Consider the following 17301-nt stretch of genomic DNA (forward strand, 5'->3'; position numbering starts at 1 on the left):
AGCCATTACAAATGTACACAAACACACCCGTATGCAATCTGAAAGCATTCTTTTGCTCTTCAGCAGGCAATGAACAGACAATGAGATACCGCACACCCTCCTTTCTGCAATCACCATAACCGTGAAATGCATCTCTTGCCAGTTCTGTTTCAGCTGTGTGTATGAAGACTTTACCAGCAGAAAGTAACACTTCTCTTGGAAAACAGACACATGGAAAACCTCAGGTACTGGGGTATACTTTCGTGTACCATTATTCTAATTTCAAGGTTATACTTCATGAGTCACCAGGCCTGATTTTCCCTTGCTATTTTCCAACACCTTTGGTTCACAAGCTAAATTACGGAGAGATGACAGTATGCAGTCTTTTCTACTCTGTTGAAACCCAGGGGATTGTCCTCTTTTGGTTTAGAAGTTCTTATTTTTCTACTCTTATTTGGCTGATGCAATGAGAGCTTCTCCACATACTTGATTTTATTTTAACTACTTGTTTCAGCTCAGACAGATTAGTGGCAACAATACATTACCATGGTAAACAGAAAGCCCCTGAAGTCATGACAACCAGAACATCCGTGCACATTTGTTCTTTTCAATTTGACTGCTTAACTATGGAAAAAAAAAATACAGAAACGATGCAGTATGACTCTAGAGCATAAATAAGCCTCGGGCAGGCAGAATACGTTCTGGAACTGGACAAAATGTTGGTGCTTTACGTACTGTATATTAAAATTGAAATAACTTCTATAGAAAAAATAAGGCCAAGAAAGAGACAGGACAGCCTTAAAACAGACAAGATTGCCATGCTGGAATCCTCTTTTGCCCCAGATGGAAATACTCTTTTCCCACTAACAACAATCAACAGACACATTTGGCTTGCAGGCAAAACCTGGCTGCTGTAGTGTAGCTTGGTTTTATTTATGTCCACAAATATTTCAAAAAAATTACAAAATACTCAAATGGAGAGAACACAGAAGTCACGATTTCTGGGTTTCTACTCTGTTTACACTGTGTTATCCCATAGCAAACTACTCATATATACATTAAGCTTCAAGATATATATAAATGTAGCAGTCAGAATGTACACTCTGCTTTAACGGTGCAGTGAAACAAGCTCAACCATGACGACATAGAACAACAGAGACGTTTCAAAAACACTAAAGCAAAATTAAAAAATAAATCTTTAAAAACAGAGGAAAAATAAGAGATTTCTTAAAGAAAATCAAAAAGTCTGGGTTGTTTTAACAAGGGCATTGAACACCAAGATGGTTTCAAAAACCACTGCATGTAAAGTTGTAGTTAATCACTGGTCTAAAATGGAAGAACCTCAGTGCTTCTTTGCTGAATGTGAACACAAAACAGTATTCAAATAATCAGAATGCTTATCTGAAAAAAAACAGGATCAACTAATAGCCTTTGAACATAGACTGCAAAGCAACACTTTGAAAAAATACGGAGAGAAAGAGAGGACCATGGGAGGGAATTAGCATCTTTTTATTAAGAACTATAGATAAAAAATAATAGCAAGAGAGAAGGGTCAGAAGAAATGGCTGAAGTGGCTGAATTCCCCAGTCCCCAAATCCCACATGGTAAAAATGGGGGGAGGGGAGGATTTTAACCGAATGTGTTTAATTATCTCTTTACAGTAAATTGAGGTGCTCTCTCTGCTGGGCAGGACAATCCTACCAGCTCTTCCAACAAACATTAAAAATGTTACTCACTAGAAAACTACTAACTATTTCACCTGATCACTGCAGCCAGAGACTAAAGGCGTTGACTGAAGAAAACTTTACCATCCTTGATTCTAGGCTGACCTCACGGTTTCGAAATCTCAAGAATACTAGCTGTTACTGCTAACGCCTTCGCACAGAGTTCAAACATAGCAGATGGAACTGATTAAATGCTACTGCAGTTCCTTAGCGTTGAGAAATCTGGAATGAAGGATAGAAAAAAGAGGGAAGATCAGAATCAACCGAAATAGGCCCTGCTCTCTCCAATGACACTCTTGCCTTAAATGGGCCTGGAATACCCTAATACAAGCTTTTAATTCCTAAACTGATGTTACGAACTGTTCAACAGTAACCTTTCGGCATTAACACACAGACACTGATTTGAGACCCATGCAGTGGATGCTCTGTCCTGCCATGCCTTCCGTTAAAATGAATGATTAACTACAAGTTTATCAAACATGGCTCAGTACAGTCCTATGACACAACCACCACATTTAACAGTCTACAACAGCAGAGATAGAGCCCTCATGAGTTAAGGGAGATAATGGGGAGGAAGTTATGCACCAGGAGGTAACATGGCCAGCAGATTCAGATGTCTTTTGGCTGCATCGCCCTCTGCTCTGGCAAAAAACATGGCAAAACAATAAAAAAAGAAAATCCTGTCCAGATAGTTAGCAGAGCTGTCTACAAAAATGATGCCCCCTGGCCTTCTGTGTATGCCTCTCCTTTTACCATCCACATGGGAACTAAGCCAGCAGGAGTTATTCTGCGTGGACCTATTGTTTTGGGAGTCAGTAAATGTTACTGTCCATATAGCCAATTAATCTCAAAGCACTAAGTTTCTGAGACACGGAACTGTGGTGATAGCTAAAAGCTTTTGTTTATGTAAAATTAAACTAAAAAAGCCAAACAGAAATAGAGACTGATCTTTGCAAAACTTTAAAAACACTAAACCAGTTGCCTAGTCCGCTCTTGTTAAAAATATATCAAACACAAAAGGCCAGAAAGGGCAAATCCTTCAAAAATATGCACATGCATACAAAATTCTGGCTCTACTAGTTTGAGCCATAGAACATTTTTAAAAAGAATTTTAAAAGAGATTATTTCTTTGAACCTTTGCTGATATTTACTGATTCCATAAGGGATAGTCTAATACCAATGTAGTTAGATTAAGTTTCAAAAGGTAATGGAAAGAAGTATATTACAGCCAGATTGAAGATTAACCCCTAAAGTAGGCATCAAAATGGTAAGCTAGTTCCAAGAACACCTGTACTGCTGAGAAACCCAACTCAACAGAAATCATCTGCAGAACAGAGAGATGTAACACTAACAAAAAAACAAAAAAACCCCCAAAAAACAACAAAAAACAACCCCAAACCAAGAACAGAAACAGTCATTTGCAACATTATCCCTGCAACTCCCTTTAATGCTTATTGTTGATACCAAACCAAATTTCAAGCTTTTACCCATTTGAAATTATTGACACCCATCATTCCCTTTAATTAAAGGGATAATTATATATATTTTTTTATTAAAAAATCAACTCTGTATTCTGTCAACACCAGGTAGGAATTCACAATTTGTGATGTTACTGAAAAATCAAGATAAACGTTTCTGGAATTTTGATTTGTTTCTTCCCTCTACCCAAAAAGTTATTTACAGACTTAAAAAGCCATGCTGCAGAACTGAGCTTTCTTTAAAATTATGAAGATTTCCTACAATGTATTAAAATAAAAGTAGATTTTTATTATTATAGCACTTGGATTCAGAGCTTGTTATGTCACCTACTTGCAATCCTTGTTTTTTTTTTTTTAATAGATATAGATGCATTAAGTGTCTCTTCACGCACAGTGACTTGTATTGTGAACCTGATTCTAGCACCTACTCAAAACAAACTAATAAGAAAAAAAACAAGATTGCAGGAAGTTCTCTGAATATTCCATACAGTCCTGTATTTTCAATAGGCTTCTGAATACGTTGTCATGCAGGGAGACCCACACCAGTCTTGAGAAATCTTCTCTACAAATGAACACTATGCTGATAAGTCTCTACTTGTTGGGTGGTTGTTTCTGTTTTAAATATATAAAGAAATCTTTATAAGATATTCTTTTCCTTTTGTAGCTCTTATTGTATGTAAAAATGTTCCATTCCTTCCCAAGGACTGGGGTTTCCATAGCCAGCATTACAAATAAATAATTTATTACAACTGTTTGTCGCCTTCTTTCTTCAGTCGACTGAAAGAGAAAGAAAACTCATTTTAACAAATGAAGGAGGTGTCATGACACTTCAGTGACAGCTTGTCTTCCTGCTAACCTTGCCCAGGTGCCCTGAAGTGGGCAGAGGTTGGAACAGGACTTCTGATCATTCAGCACAAAATGAGAACCACTGTAACAGCACTGATAGCACCATCTGTCACGCAAGGAGGTGATGACCCTTCTCTGCTGAAGCACTCCTTACATGTGAGCAAGATCACTAGTGCCAGCTCATCAAGATTTAGCTTTATCTGCAGTTGCACACAAAATGACAATCAGCAGCAGGCAGACTGGCTGCCCCCATGGTACAAAGCCAGCAGGCAATTTTGGATGGCAGAAGCAAGGACTGAAACACCAGAGTAGAACAGTTTCAGGTAAGTATTTAATATGCTGTGTCCTACAGATCCTTATTACGTGCAGACACGCAGAATTGACCCTTGCTCAGTGCTGGAGGCTTTTTCTTCTGAGCTGATGTATCATCAGGGACCATTGCCAAATAGGAAATAAGGTGGTGTCAGGTAAGGCAGTCCAAGAAGAGAAACACTCTACTATAAACTCCATATAGCATTCTGGGGGGAAAGAACTCACATGATTCACCTAGGCCTCTCTCAGCTGTTATTGCGGGATGGGTATTATTCACACATTCCAACCTCTTGTTGCCTTTAGCCATTTCTTCAGATTTACTAGCAGATAAATTCCTCCCCAGTTCTCATTCATGAAGCCTTTACCCACCCTCCTCCTCTACCTTTCTCAAGGAAGTATGAGAGATGTGGAAGCAGAGATCGTAGTACGGGTCACACACTAAAAAGCCCAATCAGAGGTAGTCCCACAATGCAAGACTCAGCTAGGCCACCTCTCGTGCCAGTAATTCTGACCTAGCTTCCCATCTGCCCATCATCTATGCCCAAATTAGATCTTACTGCAGCTTCACCATCCTCCATGGGTGCATCAAGATAATACCTCAGCACACAGTAAGAAAGGCAGTAATTTAGAAGAAAGAAAAAGGAAGGGATGGGGAAAAAGATGAAGGAAGCTGGAGCACAGTCTCCAAAAGCCTTCATGGCACCTCTCACCTGTAATAATCTTCCTGACTTGGTAGATGACCACCATGCATGTGAGGATGCCCATGCAACCACTGCTGCTCCATTGCCAGTCTTTGCAGCTCTGCTGACTGAGCATGCATGGCCTGCAGTTGGTGGGCTGCGGACATAGGAGGTGGAATGGCACCGGGCAGATCTCGTGGGTAAGGGGTACCTATGACAAACAGAGTTACACACTTTCACCAATATGCATTTGTTCCTGCATGAGGGCTGCACAGCATTATCACCCAAAACTATATATTTTTTTAAGCCAGCAAAAAGGGAGCAACTTGTCCAGGATCACATGGTAAACACCTCAGTCAGTCGAGTAGCATCCTGACCTCTCAATCCAGGCCTACACTCACCATTTCATCACAGATGCCACAGCCACTCAGTTCCAGGGGATGTATTAAAAACACTTGTCTCCAAAATTATACCATACCTCCCAAAACATACATACATCAGCCAGCATAATCCGGAAAGAATCAGAACTGTGAAGGTACAGCTCAACTCCTCTCCTCCAGCCCCCACCCCTTCCAAGAAATGCTATGCCCTGGAAGAAAAGATGACAGTGCAGATCAAAGATCAGCCTTCAAAGAGGTCCATAAAATGCTCTCACCAAAGACTGGATGCCGGAGCATTTCATGCTCATGAGGTGGCTGCCCTAGCAATGGGTTGGGGATGGTCCCAGGTGGGTAGGGAAAGCGTGCCAAATGGGGCCCAGCTGCTAAAGGATCCACCAGCGGGTGAACAGGTCCTGCTGAACCTTTAAAACAAGGAAAAAAGAAAGCAATCAACTGCTTGGGGAAGCATCGCTATCAGGAGATCAAAAGCCCTGTTACCACTTGAGCTGGATCAGCATTTGGCCTAATTGGCATGTAATTACCAGGAGCTTAGCTCCATCCAATTTGAAACCCACTTTTCTATCTTCAAGTGTTTAAAGTGACACCTGCTTGCCAAACAGTCTTAATTGTTAAAGCAACAACCCAGGGCTTTTAATTTCAACAACAAGAAGAAATCCACCAAGCAAAAGGAAACAGAAAGTAGCAAAACCATCTAAGCTTTCATTTTTAGCTGTTTCTTCCAAGCCCCCATATACACTGCAGCAGTGCTTGCTAATCAGACCTGCTCAGCCTAATACACACAAATTGAGATGCTGTTGTTCAACACTGAAGACTTAGAAAAAGAAACTCTTGCTGCACAGGATTGCTCTTGCCTTTACTTGGTCTTGCAAGATCTCGCCCTGTACAGATTTTACTTGATTATCATAATTACATTTTCCCCACACGTTCAGCGTGCACAGGTTCTTGGCAAACACTTCATGCTGACTGTCTCTGAAAAAAGCAGATCTGCTCTTTACCTCCTAGCCACTTGCTCCCACCTCTTCACTACCACTGCTTGTTGGTGCGCCTGTGCAATGGACTGGCCTGGGGAACTTGTCCCTGAATGAGTTATATTTCTCTGAGTACGTTCATATGCCATTCCACCCTCTGCCTCAAACTCTGCAACAGCAGTGCTGGCATGACGGCAGAGTAGTTCACCGACGGCAATAAGCTGCCACGGTGAGCAGGACTGCTTCTTTTGGCAACAGACCCAGTTTTAAGCATCCAACAAACTACCCTCCACATTTAAGACAATTATTATTCCAGCAAACAGAACAAATACAAAAACAACAGCCAAAACCAAAAGCAGCTGGACAAACCCAGGCCAGCCTTTGTTTCAAACTCTGCACTGCTGTTGTAGGGTCACCTCTCATTCCCAGGGTCTCTGGGTCCAGTGTTATTCCTCCTTCCTCTCCTTCTAGGAACCTCCTGTTCTTGGCTTTTACAAGCGACCTCAAGTATATGGCTATGAACAGGATTGTTTCAGTTGGGTTTCTGGAGAGTCCTGAAGATTTTGGAAATAAGCAATCCCATTTCTGTCTATCAGTGCAAGTGACTATTTTATTACAGATCTGCTCCCACAAATAAGCCTAGAAAGAAATATGCTGAACTTGGATAACTGTTTCTGGAAGAAGCAAAACAATAGCAGAGAACTGCAGAATACTCTACTACAGCATCAGTTACTTCACAACAGGAAAACAACATTTTTTTTAAACCATCAATCTGGTGAGAACTCTGATCTGTTCACAACAAAGAGAGTCAACATTTACAAAGTTTTTCCCCAAAACTCCCTGCTTCCTCTTCATACATACAAAATCGAAGGATCACTAACAATATTTAGGAGAGAAGCACTTAAGCACCCTACTGACTTTACTACTTACTACCGTTTGATAGGCTGAAAGCTGACAAAAACCTTTGTTTGCAAAAGACGATGTTGTCACCCTCCTTGTGTGGAAAGGGTCACTTGTAGACGACCTCTCTAATGTCACTTCACTAAGGGGGGGGAGGAGGCGGGGGGAGACACTGACAAAACCTGAGAAATACTTGCTCATCAGCTCACCTGAAATCCCTGCATACTGAACTGTTCAGGGTTTGCCTCTGAAAGGGATATAACACAGCTAACGTGCTCCCTCAGCTGTCACCTGGTCCTGAGCAGAAGTGGGTGGTCATTTCATTCTCGGTTTATCCTCGCTACTAAGGAGACACACAGGTCTACTTTCTCATGAGCTGCATTCAGGCAGCTGGCTGCGCCCAGACAACTGAGCCTGAAAATACATCTGATCCACCTCATTCCAGAGATTTACTTATTTTCAGACAATTTGTTAAGCAGTTTAGGGCCTTACCCACCTGTGGAGATACTCCATAGCAAGAATTACTTGGGAGACACTCAAGAGCCCCTAACTATGTTTTAACTTAGCATCCAAAATTAAATCCAAATTACCTTTCAAGTACAGGTAAGAGAGACTTGAGAACTAATTGACTCAGGTTTGTCTGCACCAGTCTCTCTCTACTCTCTGGACTGAGGCTGAGAGCATATTGGCCACATTTGTGTCCAGAACAAATAACTGGGGAGCATCCAGACTTGCCTGCACAGAGGTGGTAAACTACTTCACCTGAAGATGGAATCCTTGTACAGACAAGCCTGTCCATACTTTGCACAGTCAATGTCAACCAATGACCACAGCAAACAGCTTGAAGCACACTGATCCTCAATGCAATCATCTCTTACCTGTATCCCCTAACAATCTCACAAGACCCTGCTGACTTCCTTGCTATATGATCTGGCTTCTGCAACCACACTCCAATTCCTTCCCTACTCCAGAAAGCAGACATCCCAATTATGTTTAATGCATGTACTCCAAGGTGAAGTATGTTGTATTTGCTTGCACAAACGGTACATTTGTAGCCAGCTGCACCAGGAGCCACACCTTACGTATTTGGACTGCTTTCTTCTTCTGACTTGGCTGCTATTGCACCTGGTGCCTTGCTTGCTATGTTCTCTCCAGTCTGCTACCAGAAAATATGAAAACTTCAGTTTAGTGCCCCATCTTCCAGATTCATGACATGCTCAGAGGAGTAACTCTGTAGCTTGCTTTAGAAATGAACAAGGCACCAATTCATTTCTGAGAAGATTAAACATACTGGAAAAAAATTCCACAAGAATCATGTAAACCACAAAAATGTAACTAAAAAGCTGCCAACCCATAAACTTAGATGGTTCTGACAAGAATGGTGACAGAATTTCAACTTAGCTAAAGCCAGATGGTTTGCATGTCAAAGGGCTAAGGAGATGAAGTCTTTCCTCTCCTGATTTTTCACAGTCTCTGTATGGGAATACCAGTCTGAGCTCCCTTCCAGCTGTAACGCACAGTATAACAGCCATTAGCATCACCAGCGCTACCAGTTCCACGACGTTTCTCCTAGGGAATCCCCTTCGCTCCATGGAGTGTGCACCCGTACACCAGGTGCCACCGTAATGTGGTACTCTAGGACTCCAGCAGTAAAAAAACAGAAAGCCTTTTACAGCGATAGTGTACAGTCTCAATAAAAATGACTGTACTATCATTTACTTTACTACTGTGCTGTTGCTCTGCACCTTCCCCTCAAATAACTGTTTGCAATTCCCATCCCCAGATCACTCTTGCAGCTACCTATTTCTTCCAAGTGGATAGACATTTTGAAATACAGTCAGATGCTCATTCCACACTACTCTACTTGGGTACAGAACCCCCACCTTTGGATGGGTATTAATTCCATGGCATGGAGCAGGAACAGCAGTTGGCAGATGAGGCCAGATAAACCGAATTCTTTCTGCTTCAGGTTACTAATACAATCAATAAAACCAAGCAGATGTTGTTCTGGAGCAGTTCAAGGTAAGGAAGAATGAGATCAAAAAAATTACTACAGCTCCCAATAACAGAGAGAGTATGAAAGTCCTTCCTGGAACACTGGAAGTTGAGCAGCTGACATGCAAAATCCCAGCAAAAGCAGTAAAGAGCATGACAACTAGCTGTCTTCTCAGCTGGCATTTCAGAAATGATTTTAAGTACTCCTCCACCTCTCAACCCACAATTACCATCTCCCTCCAGTTTCCTATTGTTTCAAAAATTCACTGGCGCGAACAGCACATGAAATGTTGCTTAAGTAGAAAAGCAGGCAGGAACAGGGCTACTTAACAAACACCTGCATTTATCCACACTTGGCTGCCACTGCCGCCACCAAATGAGCTGTACTAGATTTAGACTAGCAACAAGAATATTTCTGACAAGACATAAGCATGCAGAACAGTATTGCTTTCACTAAACTTATCCTGAGCAGGAACACAACTCTGCCCTAGAACAAAATAGGATCGTACACTTGGGTGTAGAATATACAGTACATCAGTCAAACACAGAAAAACTACTTAATCTACAAACACAATCCAGCTATTTTGGTTGTGGCCCAGCAGTACTTCAATGCTTTTTCCCCTGTGGGCAAGAGAAAGCATTTGCACATAAGGGTTCAAAGGTGGTAAATTCTGTAACTCATTTGTTACTATACGATGACAGTGCTGCTCTTCAGTGTCATAACCTTGTTCAATGCCAAGGCCAATGTTATATACAAAAAGCTGGAGATTTTGCTGCTCATAATTTCAGAATCAGTCTGCCTGGTTTTGGGCAGACTTCTGCTAATGGTTCATGAGAGAGGTTCCCTAGCAATCTGCCCAGCCCACCTCCCTGGGCTCACCTTGATGTAAAGGATCCTGCTGATGTAGGTGTAAATGTGAATGTATGTGTGAATGTTGGTGATGGTGAGGCGTAACATTGAACATCTGGAGCCGTGCCAACGGGTCATTTGTCAGCGATGCCATCCGCTCGGCATGTATTCTCTCTGCTGCCAGTCTGTCAGGGTAGCTCATTTCAGGCCGTAACTGCGGGCCTGCCAGTGCAAGTCTCTCTCTTTCGAGGGGGTTCAAACCCGGGTGGAAGGAAGCAAATGGGTGAGGTCCTGCTGTTGGGGGAATTGTCAGTGCACCATGCCTGGCAAAATGCTCCATGGGGTTAGTAGCAGGGTGCAGTGCATCTAGCTCTGGGGGCTTCACCTCAAAGCCAGGTTTCATCCTCTCTCTCAACTCCCTTTCCCGGATTTCTCGCTCCCGGATCTCCCGCTCTCGTAGCTCTCGTTCCCGGATGGTGGGGTCCACATTGTAGAGGCCAGGCATATGGTAGGCCAGCAGTGGATCAGTGGGGTTCAGGGGCACAAAGAAGGGATGATTACGGTTTGTTGGTGACATGACATGAGGACGTGCATATTCACTCAATGTTCGTAAAGCAGGTGTATCTGGACCAATATAAGGTGGCACAGCAGCAATGGTCGTTGGTGGAGGTTCAAAGGAAGGCCTCATATGTGCTGGCCCACTGAGCTGAGACTCTCCAAGACGGCCTTCATGGGAGGAGCTGGATACCTTCTGCTGCATAGAATGGAGGAAAAGACTTTTAGTTCAGCACATTCAGCTTAAAAACACAGCAGGCATGCTTTCCCCTTTTCTGTGCTTCAAGCTCCAAAAGGGGCTAAGTTCAGTCTGCTGAGCCTCAAAACTCCTGTAAATGGGTGCTCCACCGTAGTTTGGGTAAGAACTGGATTCTGTCTCCCCCACAAGCCAGAAAACAACTGCGTTACAGTGGCAGCCTTAAAGCTGCACTAACTGCTCTACTACCTGTGACTATGGGCAACAGTTAGCTGGTACATGTTACTAGAGAATCCCAGTCTTGTTTGCAAAGTGTTCTTCCTTCCCTCTTCATGCTCACTTGTATTGTAAAGCTGACTAAACCCAGAGAAACTCATCTCCACAGTCTGCAGCACAACAAATTTCACTTCTTTCACATCAGGATATAGCATCCTGCTCTTCTCTCTATAGAAGAGCAGCACAGCACTTCTGGGGAGGGCAATAAGCACAGTTTACCCCTGGCAACTGCCCAATATCCATAAAATAAAGCCAAGTCCTCATACATGACATATCCCTTAATGAACAGGTGCTATATCCTCACCTTTATGGTCCTGCAGAGATACATAACTATGATTCAGATCTCTGAAATACACCATGGAAGGAGAAGATTGTAGTACCTTCTTTTTCATCACCAATACGCATTTTGCCAATTCTGGGAGCCTGAAATTAATCATTCCTTTCCACCAAGCCACAGAAAAGGGGATTAGTTGCATTGGCTTTTTACCCCAAGACTGGAGTTTGGGTCTTCCCATAAAAATAAATTATGTGCCTTTAGTCAAGTTTACTTCAAATTTAGAAAGCCTTCAGCTCCCTTTTTCAGCAGACAGCAATCCTGTGCCTACACTTCAAAGGTAGCTGAAGGTACACACGGGAATTCAGTATCTGCACTTAGGGAGCATTTTTCATCTCAAAACTTCCACTTCAAGCAAATGTAAACACTTGGCCTAGTTATCCCCAGCTGTACTGGCTTCCCTCACATCAGAAGCAAACTGGGAGAAGAAACTCTCCATTTCCTTTAAAGAGGAGAAAGTGACAGGCAAGCCAGGAGATGCTCATGGCCTGTTGGCTTTCAGTTAATACACAAAGCTCCCATGTTCACAAGTACCTGATTGCACATGTACAGTTAAAGCAGTTCTGGCTATTTGCATTCTGCAGTCACCATCCAGTTCAAATCCTACCAGACCAACACCATTATACAGCTCCTAGTTACAAATAAACTTACTGCAGCTCTTTCTGCTTCTCTTTCACGCTCACGCTCTCTCTCTCTTTCCTTCTCTTTTTCTTTCTCTCTTTCCCTCTCTTCTCTGGCTTTCTGCTCTGCCTCCCTTTTGGCCTTCTCAATGGCCTCTTCTCTCTTCTTGGCCAGTTTTGATCCTGCTAGGGGCATGAAGTACAAGTCCGCTCTTGAGCATGAATTGTAGCCACGGTCCAGGTGCTTATAAAACCTAGGAGAAACAAAACAAAAAGAGTTCAGCCCTGGGAAAGATACAAGAGGCTTGGATTTAAGAGCTTTACATCAAAGAAAAATTAAGTATCACTCTATAGTTACAATAACATAACCTGCTTCCCTGAAAGCCAAGAAAAGAGCTAACTGTACCATATTATTCCACAGACAAGCAGAGTATAAATCTCCTCTTGAAAGTACAACCTGTAATACCTGAACATGCTGGCTAAAACAGTACCCCATCCAGAAAAGCAAAGCAGTATCATGCTAGAAACTGGGGATGACAAAGGTGCACATGTAAAATACACTCAACTCCACATTTCTCACATGCTTTTAAAAAACTTGCACAGTGTAAATAAGCACCATTTCAGCTGACTCCCACTACAAAATGATCAGCAAAATGAAGAACAACAATTAGGAGACAAAGGAGAAACAAACATGTAAAATCTCCGTTTATACAACTCGGGTGCTTTACTGCAAGCTAGGCAGTGGGAGCCAGGAAGGTCCCAGCTGCAGCCTCACTTGTCTACCATAGCTGTCTGAGAAAGGTGAAAGGTGGAGAGGAACAATATTACTGCTTATCACAATGTCTCTACCACAGCAGGGGAAGCCCTTAACAAAATGTTTTCTTGCCAAAAAGGAAAGCAATCTGATCTGGCTGTGGAGTCAATTTCCAGCCCAAGGTCCGTGATACCTTAACTCCACTGTACCAGCAAGCAAGAAAGGTGCAAGCTTTTGGGAGCATCCTGCTACACAGAAAAACAGAGTGCATTCAGGAAGCACTGCTGACAATCTCTGTACCTGGCTGATTGACTAGCATGGCTTGGTGTATCCACCACAGTAGGTTCTGGTGATGGACTTCTAGGTGGAGGGGGAGGGCTTTCTGGTTCCTCAGCATCATCTGGAACTTCTTCTTTGATTTGAATAGGTGGTAGCGTGCAGGATGTCACCACTGGCACGTTGCCACTAGAAGCTGCTGACGTGGAGATGGAAGTCTGAAGCGGGATGCCAGGCACAGCGGGCGGTGTGGAAGTGGAAGGGCAAGAGGGAGGGGTGATGGAAGCTGGGCCTCCTGGGACAAATGCATGCTGAGTAAAGGTGGGCTGGGAGGATACCTGATGGAGCCCGGATGGGGGGTGATTGGTGGACGGGGGAAGGCTCTGACTCTGTGTCAGCACGGGAGGCTGGGCTTGCGAAGACTGCAGCGGCTGGCTTTGAGGCATCAGCTGCAAGGGAGGAGGGTGGGCAGATGGAGGATGATGGGTTGAGAGAGAGCTCAGGGGTTTCAGAGCAGGTGGCGGAGGCAAGTTGGAATTCATCGAGAATGGAGAAGGGCCAGAGAGATGAGGAGGGTGCTTGTGGGATGGAGCAGTGGGGAGCTGAGGGATCGGAGTGGTAGGGGGAGGTTTGATATGAGGCATAGCCATGGGGGCTGGCGGCAGGGGCTGCTCCCGTGGAGGCTGAGTCTGCTGCAGCGGGCTTGGTGTTGGCAGGGCAGGCTGCGTCACCTGAACCTGAAGAGCAGAGTGAGAATGAGATGGCGCCTGTGTCTGAAGGGGAACCTGAGACTGAGATGACTGAGTGGGGAGGGAAAATGGCTGGGGAGGTACAGGATGAGACAAAAGGGGCTGGGCCTGCAGGCTATGAGGGGCAGGCTGTGCCTGGCTGTGGAGTGCAGGCTGCGAGTGAGGCTGCGAAGATGCAGAGACCGGCTGGCTCTGTGACACACTCAAAGGCTGCAGAGGTGGATGGGGCGACGGGAGTCTCTGCGGGTGCAAAGCAGGGGCCTGCTGTATGTGAGAGTGAGGAGGTGGCAGTGCTGGGGCCTGGGGCTGGCTAGGAGGCTGGGATGCTGATGGCGAGACCTGTGGTGGAGCTGCGGTAGCACTCGACACTGCTGGCAGCGATGCTGGTAACTGGGCTGATATAGGTGGTGTAGGAGGAGGAGCCTGACCAGAGCTGCCCTGTGCTTGGAGCACTTGCGGCTGTGCCTGCAGCACTTGCTGTTGAGCGGATGAATCCGAGTCGCTCTCATTGTCTTGAGGGCTAGGGATGCTGGGTGACGTGCTCCGGTTGTCCTGGTCAATGTCCTTGGGATCGCTGCTCCCTTCATCATTGACGCTGCGGCTATCAGAGCTCTCGCCTTCGCCCTCACCCTCTGAGGGAGAGTTCGGCCGGCTGATCTCCTGCGGGGACAGGGGCAAGAGTAACTAGCGTGCATGAGAAAGCTGCTCACAGAACATTACCAGCACACTGTAGGATGCAACCTGCTACACATGTTGGAGTAGACATACCACCCTTTGAACCCTGCAGGACTTTAAAAGTGGTGCAGGCAATGCCAACATGAAAAGCTAGGTGTCAAAATTCCCAAATCCAGTGCATGGAGTGAACCTGGTCAGCTAAAAAAAAAAAAAAAAAAAAAAAAGAAAAAGTTGTGCACTTAATGCACAACACCAAATAATGCCTAATTACACTGGGCTGCAGAGGCCTCCTAAAATTATTTCCATTGGGCTGTGATACCGTTAAATTCAGAGAGCTCCACTGGTCTTTTTCTACTATGCCACAGAAGAGGCAAAAACAATTAAAAACAAAACAAACAAAAATCGAAGTTGCGGGGCAAACAAACACCCCACTATACTCCTATACTGTTGATAGTAAGACTAAAAAAGACTCCTGGACTTCGCCCATGTCATTCCACTGTTCTCCAATAGAAGGAGCACATTAATAAAAGGGGTTGATTCTCCAGCCACATACTAAATTACAATTTGCCATGGCTTAAATCAATTTTGTGGTTTTGGTTCACTACTGTGTATGCACCTCCCCCCACTCTCATCTCTTTTCCCAAAGTGAAAGTATTTCTCTTCTGTGGGACTCACTTGAGTTTTGGATTTTTTGGCATTGGACCTGTCAGGTTCCTCTGTGTCAGAAGCTGCCTTCTCCCGCTGCCTCTTGGAGTTCTTGAGGGGAGAAGATACCTCTTCTTTTATCTTCTGCCACAAATGAAACAGGAGAGAACAGTTATCAGCGATGTAAATGCAGAAATAAATGGAGCACATGCCATCACTACAAAGTTTCATATAAAACCAGAAGGGTTCCTATGAAGCAGGAGAACTGATCAGAAGTTGATATAAACAGTATTTAACAGCAATGCAATATGCATGGCTCCCTTTGACCAACCAGAGGCAGCAGAGGAATCTGCTCTGGAGCTGCTGCCGTATTGCCCATCTGCAAAGAGCTGCTCCCAGAAGACTTGCATTGACATCATGCTCTAGCCACTCCCTGCAGAGACCAAATTTAAGATGGGACCCAAAACAAGGCTACGGTTTTGCTTCTGCAGACGGAAACCCAAGGGGCACCTTGCAAACAAATCCCACACACATTTATCACACAAGCGGGTAGGAACAAAGGTCATCCTCAGGTAAAGCATTCCCCAGCACATCAGGCAGATGTTGTTTTAACTTTCAATTCAAATGAATATTTTAAACTAAACAGTCGTCTTTCCACCTTCGCTTTTACAGAATTAAGTCCATCAGGAACTTTCATACCAGATCAACTGGTCCAATACAGTGTGATGGAGGCCAGCACCAGTTGTTACAGAGAATGCAGCAAGCATTTCCTGCAGTAGACAGGGACAGGATAATCCTCTTTCTTCCACATGAATCTCTTGCTTTTACTCCTAATATTTTGAGAGGCCTGTCCCCTCAAATATAGGGCTACCATGGAGTAGCTATTATGAAATTCCTGCCTTAGCTCATAGTTTTATACATTATGTAATTACCTAACCTAACTTTAAATTTTGCTAAGTTCTCAGTATCATCATGTGATGACTTGCCCCATGCTCCAGTTCTGACTTTAAAATATATATATATATTTTAAACTTGCTACTTTTCAGTTTATTATGCTTAATGGCAAGCTTTCCCTCTTCACCTGGCTTTGTTTCTTCAGTACTCTCTTGGAAAAGCATGTGCTCATTTGAATAGGCTAAACAGTAAAATTGCTCTGAAAAATCAAGCAAATATGCATACAGAAAAACAGTAACAAAAGTAGTCTCAATTACTACATATTCATATTGCTTTATAAATAAAGATTAAGTAGTGCTTAAAAAAACCTCATAACTGTCTACTTGTCTCAGACATAGCATTTCTGATCTGTACTATTTCTGTAAGCCAAATGCTTGCATTTACATCTGAAATTGAAGGATTAGTTTACCTTAAGAGCAGTATGATTATGTGTGAAAGCTTTAATGGCTTTTATCACTACACATCCTTATACACAGGAACAAAGCATCAGTCAGATGCAGCCTTATATTTTTTGCTTATCTAAACACAGGAATTTCTAGATCACCAAGAGATTCCTTGGCCTGCTAGAACCTCCACCTCGTTCAGTGGATTGAAGAGGCCTCAAGTGTCCAGTTCTAACACAAAAAAAGAACAGCAAAGTTTTACCTTGGTGGACTTCTTCACTGAGTCGGCTTTGCTGTCATTACTGGAGGTGCTGGCAGCACTGGGAGAGTTACGGCCACTGGAACGGATGTCTTCATTAATAGGCGAGGCTCTACCATCAGGGCTGGCTGGCTGCTTTTTACGACCACTGCGTAGTGTAGACATCTATTTGTTTAACAGAAAGAAAAGTACATCAAAGACAGCATTTGCCCAACTTTTTATTTTCCTGTGTTACAGCAGGGACATGGATGAAGCATTCCTGATAAGTGCTTGAGAAATGAAAAACCGAAAGCATTAAATATTTTTACGATTTGTCCTTGCAAGCTCATCTTGGCTTAAAGTAAAAGGAGGCAAATCCTTAATTTGCCTACCCCAAAACATTATGTGCTGCTTATTTTATTAAGTAGTGTCTGCTGGAAATGAGGAAATTAGAAAGACATTCCCCTAGCTGCTGCTTGCATGCTAGGTTTTCTTTGTATAGGGCAAGCACAC

General features: G+C 43.6%; 1 protein-coding gene across 9 annotated transcripts in view; it reads right to left on the reverse strand.

The window, feature by feature from the left end:
* Window positions 1-870: 870 nt before the first annotated feature.
* RERE (arginine-glutamic acid dipeptide repeats) overlaps window positions 871-17301 on the reverse strand; it is a 262953-nt gene continuing 246522 nt past the window's right edge. For 7 of the 9 annotated variants that reach the window (XM_064525532.1, XM_064525533.1, XM_064525534.1 and 4 more), the window contains 8 exons: window positions 16813-16974; window positions 15244-15357; window positions 13169-14553; window positions 12146-12368; window positions 10164-10887; window positions 5675-5821; window positions 5050-5230; window positions 871-3958 (listed from right to left, as the gene is read on the reverse strand). In XM_064525532.1, the coding sequence (XP_064381602.1) occupies window positions 3925-3958; window positions 5050-5230; window positions 5675-5821; window positions 10164-10887; window positions 12146-12368; window positions 13169-14553; window positions 15244-15357; window positions 16813-16974 (2970 nt within the window). In that variant the 3' untranslated portion in view covers window positions 871-3924. The remainder of the gene's footprint in view (window positions 3959-5049; window positions 5231-5674; window positions 5822-10163; window positions 10888-12145; window positions 12369-13168; window positions 14554-15243; window positions 15358-16812; window positions 16975-17301) is intronic. The other 2 variants (XM_064525537.1, XM_064525536.1) reach the window with 2 other exon arrangements.

Source organism: Dromaius novaehollandiae, chromosome 24 (assembly GCF_036370855.1).
Source record: "Dromaius novaehollandiae isolate bDroNov1 chromosome 24, bDroNov1.hap1, whole genome shotgun sequence".
Classification (NCBI taxonomy): domain Eukaryota; kingdom Metazoa; phylum Chordata; class Aves; order Casuariiformes; family Dromaiidae; genus Dromaius; species Dromaius novaehollandiae.